This window comes from Pygocentrus nattereri, chromosome 30, assembly GCF_015220715.1.
Source record: "Pygocentrus nattereri isolate fPygNat1 chromosome 30, fPygNat1.pri, whole genome shotgun sequence".
Classification (NCBI taxonomy): Eukaryota; Metazoa; Chordata; class Actinopteri; order Characiformes; family Serrasalmidae; genus Pygocentrus; species Pygocentrus nattereri.
Window position 1 is genome coordinate 3,619,433 of NC_051240.1, and position 16,038 is coordinate 3,635,470.

General features: G+C 41.8%; 1 protein-coding gene across 3 annotated transcripts in view; it reads right to left on the reverse strand.

Moving 5' to 3' along the window:
- Positions 1 to 16,038, reverse strand: part of pik3r5 (phosphoinositide-3-kinase, regulatory subunit 5) — a 55,601-nt gene that overhangs the window by 19,981 nt on the left and 19,582 nt on the right. Inside the window, exons 1-2 of one of the 3 annotated variants that reach the window (XM_017685434.1) lie at positions 11,226 to 11,247; positions 2,943 to 3,053 (exon numbers count right to left, since the gene is read on the reverse strand). In XM_017685434.1, the coding sequence (XP_017540923.1) occupies positions 2,943 to 3,053; positions 11,226 to 11,232 (118 nt within the window). In that variant the 5' untranslated portion in view covers positions 11,233 to 11,247. Of the gene's footprint in view, positions 1 to 2,942; positions 3,054 to 6,600; positions 6,615 to 11,225; positions 11,248 to 16,038 lie in introns of those variants that run through there. The other 2 variants (XM_017685437.1, XM_017685435.2) reach the window with 2 other exon arrangements.

Genomic DNA, 16,038 nt, shown 5'->3' on the forward strand with positions numbered 1-16,038 from the left:
TAGAAGGTGAGGCAGGTTGGACCACTTGCAGTGTATCAGAACGCTGCTGATACACCTGAACCACAATATCACAGCATAATGACATCACTGTGATAAACAGCCAGTCACCTCCACCTGTACATGCAATGCTCTTTATGGCAAGAGAAACGATCTTAAATCTAGTCTATATATCTAATATTTGTTATGTCGAGACTGTTGTAAGCTTATTATAAGATTTCTAAAACTTTACTGAACTGATTTAAAGTAATTTTATCAAGTTAATGTTTTTACTATATTGGCAGATACTTTTGTTTTATTCAAGAATATTTCCTAAAATGAACAAAACTATCTGGCAATAGAGTGAGATAATTTTCCTTATTCACTTCTTGTTCAGAGAATTCTTAAGCACGGACTAAAACATCTACACCTGCAAATATAAATATAATATTTAAATTCACAATGAATAAATAAAAAAAAAACACAGAGAGGGAAATAAACATAGTTAAGAGAAGTGAAGAGTAAACAGTGATTATAATAATGAAGCTGGAGTGCAAAATATTAATCTAACCTTAAGATGGTCTCTAACACATTCTGTCACAGCCACAGAGCCCCCAAAACTGATATCAGGTTAAACTCACTCACTCACTGCCGAGATAATCAATCTTCTTTCATTCTGAGTGGAGTTATTAATGGTCACTATGACTGTGTATTATAATTACGCTGAACATGCACAATGTAATTACCAAAAAGCTGCTCTTTCTGAACTCTTATCTTCACCGTACTCACGTACACACATCCATAAGATTAAGCTGAGAGTATTTTACTGCCAGTGGAAACTGCTGAATGTGTAAACAAAGACTGATAAAGTCCTGATACAGTCAATGAAAGCAGAATCCTGAAACATTCCTCTTAGCAGAAAAAGAGACCCCAGAACACTCCAAATCTAAACAGGTACGCTCCAAATCTAAACAGGTACGCTCCAAATCTAAACAGGTTACACTCCAAATCTAAACAGGTTACACTCTAAACCTAAACAGGTTACACTCTAAACCTAAACAGGTTACACTCCAAATCTAAACAGGTTACACTCCAAATCTAAACAGGTTACACTCCAAATCTAAACAGGTTACACTCCAAACCTAAACAGTTTACACTCCAAATCTAAACAGGTTACACTCCAAATCTAAACAGGTACGCTCCAAATCTAAACAGGTTACACTCCAAATCTAAACAGGTACGCTCCAAACCTAAACAGTTTACACTCCAAATCTAAACAGGTACGCTCCAAACCTAAACAGGTTACACTCCAAATCTAAACAGGTACGCTCCAAATCTAAACAGGTTACACTCCAAATCTAAACAGGTTACACTCCAAATCTAAACAGGTTACACTCCAAATCTAAACAGGTTACACTCCAAATCTAAACAGGTTACACTCCAAATCTAAACAGGTACGCTGAAAATCTAAACAGGTACGCTCCAAATCTAAACAGGTACGCTCCAAATCTAAATAGGTACGCTCCAAATCTAAACAGGTTACACTCCAAATCTAAACAGGTTACACTCCAAATCTAAACAGGTACGCTCCAAATCTAAATAGGTACGCTCCAAATCTAAACAGGTACGCTGCAAATCTAAATGAGAGTTCACCTGAAAACCAAGTACACCTCAAAACCAGCCACGTACACTCCGTATTTAACCAAATGAACTTAAAAACCGACGAGGTACTAACATCAAATTCAGCACTAATATCAAATTCACCTCGATTCTTACTTTACACACTTTAACCAACCTCTGTAACCTTTGTCATCATATTAGCAGAACAACATATGAAACCATAATTTCATAGAAACGAAGCGTGCAGCACTTCCTTTCTGAACCAAGGTGTGAACTAAGCGCTTCCTCCAACATCTCCACTCAGAGCAACAGCAGCAACACCAACACACACACACACACACACACACACACACACGTCCCAATAACAGAATGAAACAGATCAACTGAGTTTTAGGAGATACAGCAACACGTCTAACACAGACGCTTTCTAAAGTCAGCAGAACATCAGCAGGGCTCACTGGACATAAACAAACACCCTGCTGCCTTACAGACCAGCAGCTACTTTCATCTGATCTCAGACAGAGGCCTAAAAGGATAAGTTCAGAGAAAATTCAAATTTACACAATTCTGAGCTAAAGTCAAACTGAGAAGAGAGAGTGAGAGAGAGAGAGAGAGAGAGAGAGAGAGAGAGAGAGAGAGAGAGAGAGAGAGAGAGAGAGAGAGAGAGAGAGAGAGAGAGAGACACAGAGAGAGAGAGAGAGAGAGAGAGACAGAGAGAGAGAGAGAGAGAGAGAGAGAGAGAGAGAGAGAGAGAGACACAGAGAGAGAGAGAGAGAGAGAGAGAGAGAGAGAGATGTAAAGAGAGAGAGAGAGAGAGAGAGAGAGAGAGAGAGAGAGAGAGAGAGAGAGAGAGAGAGAGAGAGAGAGAGATGTAAAGAGAGAGGAAAGAAAGACAAAGGAGAGAGGAATTAGGGAGAGAGTGAGATAGAGAGACAGCATGAGAAAGAGAGGGGGATGAGAGGGGGATGAGAGAAAGAAAAAGCAGAAAGAAAAAGCAGAAAGAAATGGGGAAAGAATGAGAGAGACAGAGGGTGAGACAGACAGGGACAGAGAGTGGGACAGAGAATGGTGAGAGAGAAAAATGAGAGAGGAGAGAGAGGGTCAGAGAGCAAGAGAGAGGAATTAATAAAGAAAGAGAGGGAGAGAGGGAGATAGAGCAAGAAAGAGAGAAAGAGAGGCAAAGGAGAGATAAATATGGACAGTGAGACAGAGACAGTGTGAGAAAAAGGGAGGGAGAGAGAGAGAGAGAGAGAGAGAGAGAGAGAGAGAGAGAGAGAGAGAGAGAGAGAGAGAGAGAGAGAGAGAGAGACAGAGAGACAGAGAGACATAGAGAGAGAGATACTGACTGTTCCAGGACTGTGTGAGTGTGCTGGATGATTGGAGGCCATCCAGGCAGCGGTCCAGCGCATGCTGGATCCGATCCTCCGTGCACGAGGTGTGCTGCATCTTCACACTGCCTGCAACACAAAACACAACAAACACAGACATCACTTTAGCTGTGAGGACCAAACTATTTTCTTAAAAAGCACAGAAACAGACCTAGAAATATTTTAGCCACTCATACAGAACGCAGTAGCACAGATCCTCACAACACCAATACAGAGAGGTCATGTAGCAACCACCTAGTAACAACCTGGGATTTCATAGCAAACACCCTAGCAACCACCTAGTAATCACCATGGGATTCCATGGCAAACACCCTATCAACAAATTATCAACACCTTTGCAACCTTGCACCTAGCAACACCTATCAACACCTTTGCACCTTGCAACTGTACTGTACAACAGTAACCATTTGGCAACACCCTAGCAACCACCTAGCAACCACCTAAGATTCCATACCAAATACCTAGTAACCACCTGGTATTCCATAGCAAACACCTCAGCAACACCTTTGCAACCGCCTAGTAACCACCTGGGATTTCATAGCAAACACCCTAGCAACCACCTAATAATCACCTGGGATTCTATTCCAAACACCCTAGCAACAAATTATCAACACCTTTGCAACCATCTAAAGTCCAACAGTAACCATTTGGCAACACCCTAGCAACCGCCTAGCAACCACCTGAGATTCCATACCAAACACCTAGCAACCACCTGGGATTACACAGCAACACCCTAGGAACTAATTATCAACACGTGTGCAACCACCATTAGGCAACACCCTAGCAACAACCTGCTTAAACTGCACAATCATTCTGTATTTTCTTCAGAAAATGCACTTTTCTAGTTATTATTATTATTATTATTATTATATTATTATTATTATTATTGTGAGGACATTGACACATGCAGATTTGATGGTCAACCCAGGCCTCCTCACTCAAAGAAACACAGACCCACCACAAACCACTACTCATTCACCACGACCGAGAGAGAGAACGGAAACACAAGCACAGTTCCAGAGCACTGCATAATCTCTTCTTCTGTGGAACAGAACACAAACTTCTCACCATTAAATGACATCAGTATCCTGTTCACCTACATATGGTTCAGATAATCATCACTTTCCTCTATTAACACCACAAGTTGAATTTACATATTTCCCCTTTAATCCAAATATAGCTGATCGGATAACACATCTTCAGGCTCAGCTCCAATGCCTTTTCCTCTAAACATGTCCTCGCCGACACTGACTCACCACTCAGGAGCGAGCCACACCTACACACTCAAAAGAAGACACTTCTTCAAGCATTCTTTAGTAAAGGCAATGGTTCTATTTAGAACCAAAAGCTCTATACAGAACCATTTCATGTTTTTTTGCATGGTGAAACGGTCCTTCAGACTGATGGACAAAGTGTTGCACAGAGAATGATTATCATAGGTTCAAATTAGAACCACTGCCTTTACTAAACGGCCTGTAAAGAAGCATCTTATTTCAGAGATTTCTTAAAACCAGACAGCTGGGATAGGCTCCAGCACCCCCCGCGACCCAGAAGGAGAACGGCTTAGAAGATGCAGCTAATGTAGCTAATGTTAGTGCTGTACAAACTGCAGACCTAAATCATCCCACGATTGCCTCAAAGCATGTGCAGATGTTCAGTCATTTCTAATAGACTTCTCACACTGTAGGACTCACTGATATCTATAAACCTGGACGGAAGCACATTAGCATAGCTAAAAACAGTAGCAGTCATCTGGAAGGCTGAACTCGGTCATTTAGTGAATGTGTGTACATACAGAGTCTGAAACCACAGAATCAAGTCTGTTAGAGATAATTGACCAGGTCTGCACACGTTGAGGAACGCACTGTACTCCATTAGTGCTAACTGGGGCATAAAGCTAGCTACAAAGAACTTGCTAGCTTAGCACTGTAGCTCCAGTGCTAAAAGCAAAGAAGCACTGCAAAAAACAGCCTGGCAAGGTAGCTGATCACAAACGTGTTCGATATCTAACATTTATCACGCTGAGACCGCTGTAAGATAACTCCAAGATGTTTTTTTTACTTATTACAAGACACTTGTATTATTTTTTACTTATTTTAAATATTTTTATTTCATTAATCTCAATTTTTACGATACTTCTGCTTTATCCAGGCATATTTCTTAGAACTAGCAAAACTATCCGTCATCTGCAACATTTCTCATGTTGAGGTTGTAAGCTACATTCTACCAGGGTTCTTTAGTAAAGACAGTGGTTCTTTTTAGAACCTTGAACACTCAAAGAACTCTGCATGGTGAAATTGTTCTTCACATTCTCTATGTAGGGCCTTTAGCACTGGAGGGTTACAAGCTTGACAATAGCAGAGCCCTTTTTTGGTGCTACATAGAACCAACACATTCTCCATCCGTCTGAAGAACCATATAAGCATGCAAATGGTTCTTTGGTAAAGACATTGGTTCTATACAGAGCCATGAACATTCAAAGAACTATCTGCATGCCTAAATGACTAAATGGTTATTCAGACTGATGGAGAATGTGTTCTATGTAGCATCAAAAAGGGTTCTGCTGTTGTTATGACGTCAAGCTTTTTAACAACAGAAGAACCGTTTTTGGCGCTAGAAGCTCTACATAGAACCATGTACAACACATACTCTGTCAATCTGAAGAACAATTTCATCATGCAGAGCATGCAAGTGAGTGTTCAAGGTTCTGAACAGAGCCAAGGTCCTAAGTAAAGAACCCATCTTTTTAAGAGTGTAGTTTACAACAACCTCAACCGAAGAAATATTGACTAGATTTAAGATCCTTTCACTTGTCACGATGTCATTTTTGCAGTGAGCAAACTCCAGACACCAAACAGGCCTGACTGACTGCGCTTGGGGTAAAGGGGGAAACGCCGTTTCCTTTATTACTGCATCACCTTGTTCCACATCTCTCTCTCTCCTCTCCTCAGGGAAGTAAACAGACAGCGCTGTTTTGCATGCTGAAACAGATAGAGGAGTTTAGGCAAATGATCCTGTTTCCAAGAACTCACAGAGAGTTTGGGGGAATTTCTGGGTACTCTAATCTACCTGCTGCTTGTTTTCCTTCCTGCTGTTAATTAAAGCAGCTCATTCCTGAGTATCGACAAGTAGCCTTTATCCAGCAAACCTCCACAGAATTCCACATGTAAATGACATGAGCTACAGCTGGAGGAAAAGAGGAGTCAAAACAGTCGTCATAAGTTAAGATCCAAAAGAGTGTCAAAATACATGTACATGGGTGTCGTCCTCGATTCAACTCTCTCGTTCACTGCTCATATTAACTCCACTGTCAAAATTTCTTTTTTCCATCTGCGCAATATTGCCAAAATCAGATCATCCCTCTCTCAGTCAGCTGCAGAAATCCTCATCCATGCTTTCATTTCCAGCCGTCTCGACTATGGTAACTCTCTTCTAAGCGGGAATCAGCTCTTCCTCCACTCACAAACTTCAAATGGTTCAGAACTCGGCCGCCCGTCTCCTCACCCACACTGCCGCACATCATCACATTACCCCTGTTCTCCAGCGTCTCCACTGGCTTCCTGTGAAAATTCTTCTGCTCACCTATAAAGCTCTTAACGATCTCAGCCCTTCTTACCTGTCTGATCATCTTCTTCCCTGTAAACCCCCCCCCCCGCCCCCGCTCTCTCAGGTCGTCTTCAGCTGCACTACATACCATCCCTCCATCTAACCTCCAAGGCTTTGGTGACCGAGCCTTCTCCAGATCTGCCCCTAGACTCTGGAACTCTCTTCCACTACTGGTCAGACAATCCAATTCACTTTCCATATTCAAGTCTAACCTGAAATCTTATCTTTTCGCACTTGCCTATAACCTCCCTCACACCTTCAATGTCTGACCCTGTCATTATTGGTATGCCTCACCACACTCATAACCTGCCCTGAGTCTGCTATGCTCTTTCATGTGACCTCCCATGTACTGCCTCGTCTTTTTATTTGTATTATTGTGCTCTTGTTGTCTGTGTTGTGTGTTATCTATGTACTTTGAATTGTAAGCGTCTTTGGATCCTTGATAAAGCGCTATATAAAAATAAAGAATTATTATTATTATTATTATTATTATTATTATTATTATGTATTAGTAATTGCGCACTGTCCATCAAACGCATTTAATACACATGATCTTGCATTTGTGGTCGGTTTTCTAGAACTTCACATAAAAGCAGGTTTATTTAGAGCCCATGTGTTAAACATAAGCCAGGTCCGTGACACAGTCCTATTCAGCCCGCGAACTTGAGATGCACTACAGTCCCCAGCATGCAGTGCAACTGTGCACTATGTGTGTTCTGACCCCTTTCCCCTAACAAAAATCTCAGGGCCAGACACAAAAAAAGATGACATATCTATTTAAAAATCATCATAAATGTAAATTTAATACATATTTTTAATGCATATTCTGCTGCAGCTTTGGCATATTATGATTAAACAATGGCTCATTAAGGTCATTGCAAAATGTTGAGTAAAAATGAAATAAAAACACAACTGGCCCACAGATTTGCTGAGGGTTTTAATGGTTTTAATGGTTGAGTCTGACACTCCTGATTTAAAGGAAAACTCAAATGTGTAAATAGTCAGCCCAGTATTAGAGACAGCTTAGACATAAAGCCAGTGACCATTAGGGTGGTTATCGTGAAAGAAAAATGACTAACTACTAATTAATAATTAGGCCTGTTTATTTGGATTTACTGCAGTTTGTAAAACACCTATCATTATTATTATTATTATTATTATTATTATTACTACTACATGCTGCACTACAGGTTCTATTGTCTGCTTCAATTTATTCAATCTCAGAAAAACAAAATATTGTGCTGCATATTGTGTATCGTGAAAATGTCTTAAAGCATCATGATACAATTTTGCCGTATCGTCCACCCCTAATGGCCAGGCCCACTTTATCCCCTTGAAGTGATGTCAGCACGCAAATCCTTCAGGCGCTTAAACCACCTTTGGACCAAGAGAGCTTCAATATAGAGCTTGTAACAACAGTCTGCAAAAGAAATCGGTCAAACCTGCTGAAGATGGGCTTACTGTCCACAAAGCATCAGCTTTATGAGAAACTTTTAATCAAACTTTTAGACGTGAGGTGTCCCCAAACTTTTGAAACCGCTCTATTAGTTCTCCATAAACTTGCCGAAACAGCCCAGTTCGTGTATGCCGGCGCTTCCTCTTTCCACAAAGTGGCCATAAGTGGCAGGCTGATGTTCGGTGGCAAAACGCAGGTCCGGCTGCGATGCGTCAGGGCCTTGTGACTGCGCAACAACTTCCACTCGCTCAGAACGAGGACAGAGACCGGCTGAGAGAGAAAAAAAAAAACAGCTCAGCTCAAAATAAAGACGGAAACCATGTCTTTAAAAAGCAAAGTCACTTCCAGGGAGCTGTAATATATAGAAGTTCTGCTGCTGCAGTTTGTTTGAATGCCCTCCTATCACGACACTAGCAATTTCAAGCTCATGAGCACAGCATTATGGGAGTGAGTCCTGGTGTTTGTTGTGATTTGATTCTGTAGTGCTTTTAGTAGTGCGTCTACAAAAGCACGTTACAAATAAAATGCAGGATTCTTATTAAAGAGGAACGCCACCAATATTGCAAAATTCCCTGTATAACTAGTCAACAGCGCTTTTTACAACAGGTGTCGCCACAAAGCAGCTTTACAGACAAATCCGGGTCTAAGCCTCCATTAGCGTCAATGGCAGGGAAAAACTCCCTGAGAGCAAGAGGAAGAAACACTGAGAGGAACCAAGACTCAAAAGGGGAACCCATCCACTTTTGGTCCACGCCGGATAGCAAAAAACAACACATAAGCAGAAAGGTTTTACCATTATTACAATTATTACGCATACAGAAAAAGGGAAAAACAACCTGTCGTTAGACAGAAGTGTTTCGATTAAGCAATGACAACTGAGGCCAATCTTAACCTTGAATGTCAGTGACTGTTAGAAGCCTGTAATGATGATCTATTAATAGGAATATGAGAATTAAATGGTTAAGGCGTAAACAAAGCAGTTCAGAGTGGTTCGGTGTGAAACGCTCTGTTCTAGAGTCAGAATTGTTCACAGTGGGGGTGATAGGAACCAGACGTCCACCTCTAAAAGCTCCCTCACAGAAAGTTACTACATAAAATGGTCATGAATACACTGTCTGATGTCGGACACACTGATTTATAATAGTTTTAAGAAGATTTCAGCCTTCAAATCCATTCATGGTGGAGGGATACATAATATGCAAGTTGTTTTGAGGCAAAATAGTCCCTAAAGAAAACTTATTATTTCAGATTTTCCACTATTTTCCCATCATCAATATGATTTCATATCACTTTGATGTAGACATGACATTTGCAGACACCTGGCCTCAGTGTTTTGATGTTGTCATGTGCTGAATTAAGGGGAGAAATTCCCCAGAGCAAAACTAAAATCCCCACACGACCGCAATCTGTACGTGAGTGTGTGCAAGAGAGAGTGATCTCCTCTGACTCATTCGCTGAACCAGCGGTCACCAAACGTCTTCCTGGAGATTTAATTTCCTCCAGCTTTAGTCATAAATGCACATCTACCAGTCCGTGGTCAAACCAACAGCACACCGCTCAGAAGTGGGACTGTTCTAATAAGCTTTGGTTCTCTAATGTCCGCTCTGTAGAACATTCTCACACTCATTACTCAGAACACAGAACACTACTGGCGACTGAGCGTCACTCTTAAAGTACTCTACTCACCACCGCAGAGGACAATCAACGTCTTTAGCTGCTCACACCAATTTTGTGGTCACTCACTCAACATCTCTTGAAATTCTTAACAATGTTGTGGTCACTCATCCCACATCCCTTAAAACTCCCACTATTGTCGTGGTCACTCAGTGAACATCTCTTGAAATTCTTAACAATGTTGTGGTCACTCATCCCACATCTCTTAAAACTCCCACCATTGTCGTGGTCACTCAGTGAACATCTCTTGAAATTCTCAATAATGTTGGGGTCAGTCATTCAATATCTCTTGAAACACTGACCAATGTAGTGGTCCATAATTCAAATTCAATTCTCTTAAAACTCATAAAACTACTGGTCACTTACCCAGCATCTTTAGCTACACTAACTAAATGCAGTGGTCACTCACAACAAATCTTACCACTCTGACCAATGTAGTGGTCACTCACCCAACACCTCTTAAGACTTGCACCAGTGTAGTGGTCAATAGTTCAACATCTCATAAAACTCACTCATCCAACATCTTTAGCCACGTTCACCAAATGCAGTGGTCACTCAACATCTCTCGCCGCTCTGACCAATGAAGTAGTCATTCATTCAATATCTCTTAAAACCCTTTCCAGTGTAGTGGTCAGTCATTCAATACCTCTTAAAACTCTCAGCAGTGAAGTGCTCAATCACCTTGTGAGACTTTCACCAGTGTAGTGGTCAACAGATCAACATCTCTTAAACTCTCATTGAAGTAGGTCACTCCTCCAACATCTTTTGCCGCGTTCACCAAATGCAGTGGTCACTCAACATCTCTTGCCACTCTGACCATTGCAGTAGTCACTCACACAGCATTGTTTAAGGCTTTCACCTTTTGTAGTGCTCACTTATTTCTCTTAAAACTCACAATTCAACATCTTTAGCTGCTCTCACCAATGCAGTGGTCACTCACAACATCTGTTAAAACCCTTACGAATGAAGTGGTCACTCACAATATCTCTTTAAAAGCTCAACAATGAAGTTAGTGGTCATCCAACAACTTTTAAAACTCCCACCAAGGTTATGGTCACTACCCCAACATCTCTGACCACATACAAGACCTCTTACCACTCTGCCCAAAGTAATGGTCACTCATATCTCTAAGATCTCTCACCGGTGTGGTGGTCACTCATTTATCATCTCTTAAAACCCTCACCTTTGTAACAATCACTCATTCAACATCTCTTAAAATTCTCACCAGTGTAGCGGTCACTTACCCAACACATGCACTTGCGTTCACCAATGCAGTGGTCATTCACACCATTACTGACCACTGTGACTAAAGTAACAGTCACTCAGCTAACATCTCTTAAGACTCTCAGTCATCTGTTATGGTATTCAGTAATGCAGTGGTCACTCACCCAGCACCTCTCAACACTCTCAGCAATGCAATTGTGAAAATCAACATGTTTAGCTGCTCTGGTCAAAGCAGTGGTCAATCAGACCTGTTCTTACTGCCCCCAGCAGTAACCACTCACCCAGCATGCTTTACTGCCTCTGCTAGTGCTGTGGTCACTCATCCATCATCTCCTGCTGCTCTCTGGGGTCGGAGCTCATGCAGGTGCTCTCTGTGCACCACGTGTCCATTTTAATACAAAACAAACGCAGTGCAGAGGAGGAGAGGGCAGCAGTGAGGGTCAGACCCCTCCAACAGAAACACAGACGGCAGGTAAACACTCAGAAACGCTGCGCTGCAGGAGGCCACGCCCCTATAAACACCCTGCTCAATAAAAGTGCTTTATACTCCACAGAAAAGCGCCACACCGCCCACATCTTACGTTCACCGCGCCTTTAACGAGTTTAAATAATCTTCAAATCGTCGTTTGATAGAAATTCTGTGTTTGGATTTCAATTGTTTCTGCGAGCTGAACGTGTCGCCCCCTGCCGGCCCGGAGCGCTTCTGCAGATATGTTGTTTTTTTAACGCCACATTAAAGCGGTATTAATTCAAACTTTCTGCGTTGAAGCTGTCAGGACAAAACTATTCTGATTAATCCAAAACTGCAGCTGTAGTTCCTGCTAATGCTGCTGTTTATATATATACATATATATATATGTGTGTGTGTGTGTGTGTGTGTGTGTGTGTGTGTGTGTTGTTGCAGTCAATGTAAATGTATGATAATTGATAACTTTACAGGAGAAGGAGAAACATAGTTTCCAAGTCAATGGAACCAGAATTTTTCTTTTTTCTTTTAGGCTTTTCATCATTAAATGTACACACAATGTCACAACGTACAACAGGCATTTGGAAATAATGAACAAAAATGAAAATAAAGGTTTTATTCAGACTGTAGTGATATATTGTGTAACGCTTTTCACTTAAACACTAAAATTATTGTAAATACCTTGTAATGCATTTCAGAAGTCTCATATCTAGGGGGCAGTTGTGGGCTGGAGGTTAGGGATCCAGCCTCATGACCGGAAGGTCGCCGGTTCGATCCCCAGAGCCGACAGCATATGACTGAGGTGTCCTTGAGCAAGACGCCTAACCCCCAGCTGCTCCCTGGGCGCTGCGGATTGGGCTGCCCACCGCTCTGGGCAAGTGTGCTCACTGCCCCCTAGTGTGTGTGCGCTCACTAGTGTGTAAGTGGTGTTTCACTTCACGGATGGGTTAAATGCGGAGTTGAAATTTCCCCATTGTGGGACTAATAAGGGTCACTTAATCTACATGTCGCATTTGACTGTTTTTGACATAATTTGGAGCCTATCCCAGCTGTCATTGGGCAGAAGGCAGGATACACCCTGGACAGGTTGCCTGTCCATCGCAGGCCAGACAGACAGACACTCACACCCAGGGGCAATTTAGCAAGTCCAATTGGCCTGACTGCATGTCTTTGGACTGTGGGAGGAAACCGGAGAACCCGGAGGAAACCCATGCAGACACGGGGAGAACATGCAAACTCCACACAGAGAGGACCGTGGTCGCCCAGCCGGGGTCAAACCCAGGCCCTCCTTGCCGTGAGGCGACAGCGCTACCCACTGCGCCACCGTGCCGCTTGAAAATACCTGTTGCTCTGTATATTGTGTGTAAATTTCATGAAGAATGGACCAAAAGAAATGCCCCAAAGGACTTGGACAACAGTCTGGTTCCATTGGCTTACATTGAAAGTAAAGTAGGTTTTGATCTTCAAAAGTAGGTCTGATCTTGGTTGAGCTGGTTTAGAACATCTCAGATTAGCAGAAGAGCAGGTGCTCTGGTCTCTGGTCTGGACGTCCTGTGTTTTTTTGTGCTCCTGGCCTTTTCTGAAATGTTTTTCATTTGTTTTTCACTGCAGTCAAAACAAAACATAATCAGTTGGTGTGGAGACACAGGAGAGCTACTGCGGCTGCAGTTTGATGACGTAGCCAAAAAAGTCCTCCACAGCTCAGAGCGTCAAGGCCGGACACTGTGGGGGATCATGTGTGCTGCCCAGATGAAATCCTTCTCTTTCATAAGAGGATGTGAGCACATCCTTTTACACGTCAACAAGGACACTTCCACTTTTTCTGAGGTTTCAACAGCGAGGAAGAGCTGACGGGCCGAAGACAACAAGAAAAAAAAAAAAGGAAAAAATACATGACATCAACAGCTCTGCCTGTCAGCTTACTTACTTTTGGCAACAGATGTGTTGATGTAATGCATTTAATGCACATGAATATACATATATAGCCTGCTCAAGAATCTAGAAATAGACCCAGACAGCCTTCTAATGAATGAATTCAGCTACTTTAAATGGCTCGTATCACTGAAAACTATGAATATTCCAGTGTATGCAGTCTCTATATAAAACCTAAGCCTGTTTTGAATTCTTTGTTTCTGTGATGCCACAAAATCCAACATGTTTACTTAAGTCTACAGCAGTTTAGCCCCACCCACTCACGCTGAAGTTATAAGGTGCGTTTCACCTCTGAGTGCTTTATGAATGAGACACAATACAGGGCAGCCAATCAGATCAGAGCTCATTTACACATATCGGTCTTAAAGGAACGGTAAAAAAGACAACCTAAGTAATAAAGAGGAAAAATGAAAAAATATTAGTAAAATTGGAATCTATGGACTCTTTAAGGTCAACCTTTGAGGACACAGCTTGTGTAATCTCCATAGAAAAGCATTGACCAATAGAATGGGACGTTCTGGGGCAGCCTGAGGTCACTATGCCAAAAGCCAAGTGTGGGCCAGAGGAATCCAGCAACCCTTTTAATGACCAAAAAAGCAAAACATTCAGAAGGTTAATGATATGGGCCTTTTAAATTTAGCTCACTGCCTAAAGACACGAAAATCTGTTATAAGTCATTTTATCTAGTGAAAGTGTTTTATTCCCATGGGATTCCTGTTGGTGAGGCTCAGTCAGTGAATGTATGGAAATGAGCTGATTCTTGTGACATCACAAAAGCAAAGACTGCACTTTAGTTTGGATCAAGAACAACTTTTGAAACTTTAACAATGTTTACATGTTACGACATTACTTCAAATAATGGAACAAATCAAGTTAATGTTCATGTTGTTTCAATGAAAATAAAAGCTATATTAATGTTTGAATCACATAAACTGCCTGCGTCACAAGTGGAGACAGCTGATTTGAAGGCCGTTTTCTCAGAGACGCTCTGAAGCTGTGAAATTTAAGGAAGTGAAATTGAGCTGACCCTCGATCTGCTCTGCTACATAAACCAGAGCTGTTGCCGTGTTTGCAAAGCAAACTGCTCAGAGAAAGCTACGGAAAGAAGAGAGTGTTTCTCTGTTGAGTTTTCTCTGTTGACGCTCAGTAGATGCCCGCAAGTCCTCAAGCTCACCATTAATTGTGTCCCTGTGTGAGTCACTGCAGCGCTGCGTAGCTCAATGTACACACAGTAAATGCAAATAAAGCAGCTGAACTGTCTCAATGGCACACAATTAACTTTATTGTTGGCTCGAATGGAAGCAGCTCACATCATATCAGTGATGTATTAGTTCCTTCCAGTTGAGCTGGCAGCGTTACAGCGGATCTCCAGCGGGTCATAAAGGCTGATATGAAGCCCTGCCCACTGCTGCCTCGTGTTTAGGCCATTATAGCGCCGTATCAGCCGTCCTCACATTCATGCCCTTTTATTATTCCGATTATTTCAAAAAGTCTTAAAATGCAAAGCACCTCATGGGCCTGACTTATAATCAACTCACTCACCCATTCACCAACTCATTGATTCACTCACTCATTCACATATTCACACGTCTTCTCTCTAGCTCACTTACTTGCCCAATCACTCACTCACCCTCTCACTACCACCTGAAATACCTTAGCAATGCCCTAGCAACATCATAGCAACCACCCAGGACACCATGGTATAGCCTAGTAATACCTTAGCAACCACCTGGGATACCACAACAATGGCCTAGCAACACCTTAGCAACCAACTGGAATACCATAGCAACTGACCGTCATCACCTTAGCAACAGTGACAGCTTTGCAACGTCCTAGCAGCCGCTTGGGATACCATAGATAACCAGCCGTCTAGCAAAACCTTTACAACCATCTGAGGACAGCACAGCAATGGCCTAGCAAACACCCAGGATACCATAGCAACTGCCTAGCAATACCTTAGCAACCACCTGGGATACCACAGCAATGGCCTAGCAACTCCTTAGCAACAACCTAGGGATACCAAAGCAAAAGCTTTGTCAAGCCAACTTAAAACTTTTCCTTCTAGATCAAAACACAAGCTACCCTGGCCATCATTTTAACACGAACTTCAAATGATAAAATAACGTAATTCAACACAGATTAATGCTCTGTTAACTATTAGAGCTTCAGTTTGAACCTTTTCAACTCCTTAAGACCAAAACACACTTCGTCATATTCGCCATAACTTTCATATTTCATAAGAGCTCTGTTCAAAAAGTGGGATGAGAGCTGTAACTGTTTTCTTTCCAGTCAAATAGATGGGTAATGTAAATGAAACCTTTATAATAAAAGAAGCTGAACTCACCCATTTTTCCACAAATCTGGACTATAAACTATAAACAGACAGCGTCTCTTCAGTGATCTGCTCTGTAAAAATTGTTTTTATAAAATAACAGGCGCTTTCAGTAGTCAATTGTAAGCATATAGCAATATGTGTATGATCATAAAACACATTGTCTGTTCATTTAAGGGGAGCTTTTAAAATAAATAAATAAAATTTTGCATGTACTTTGCCTTATGGTTTGGTCATGTGAATTCAGATGGAAAAACCGAAAATAAGGCAGCCTGGTTCCCCACTTTTCTAAGCAAAGACAAACCAATTATGACAGGTCATGATTCAAATGCTGCACATGAAGAAAAGGTGTTAGATTAACACG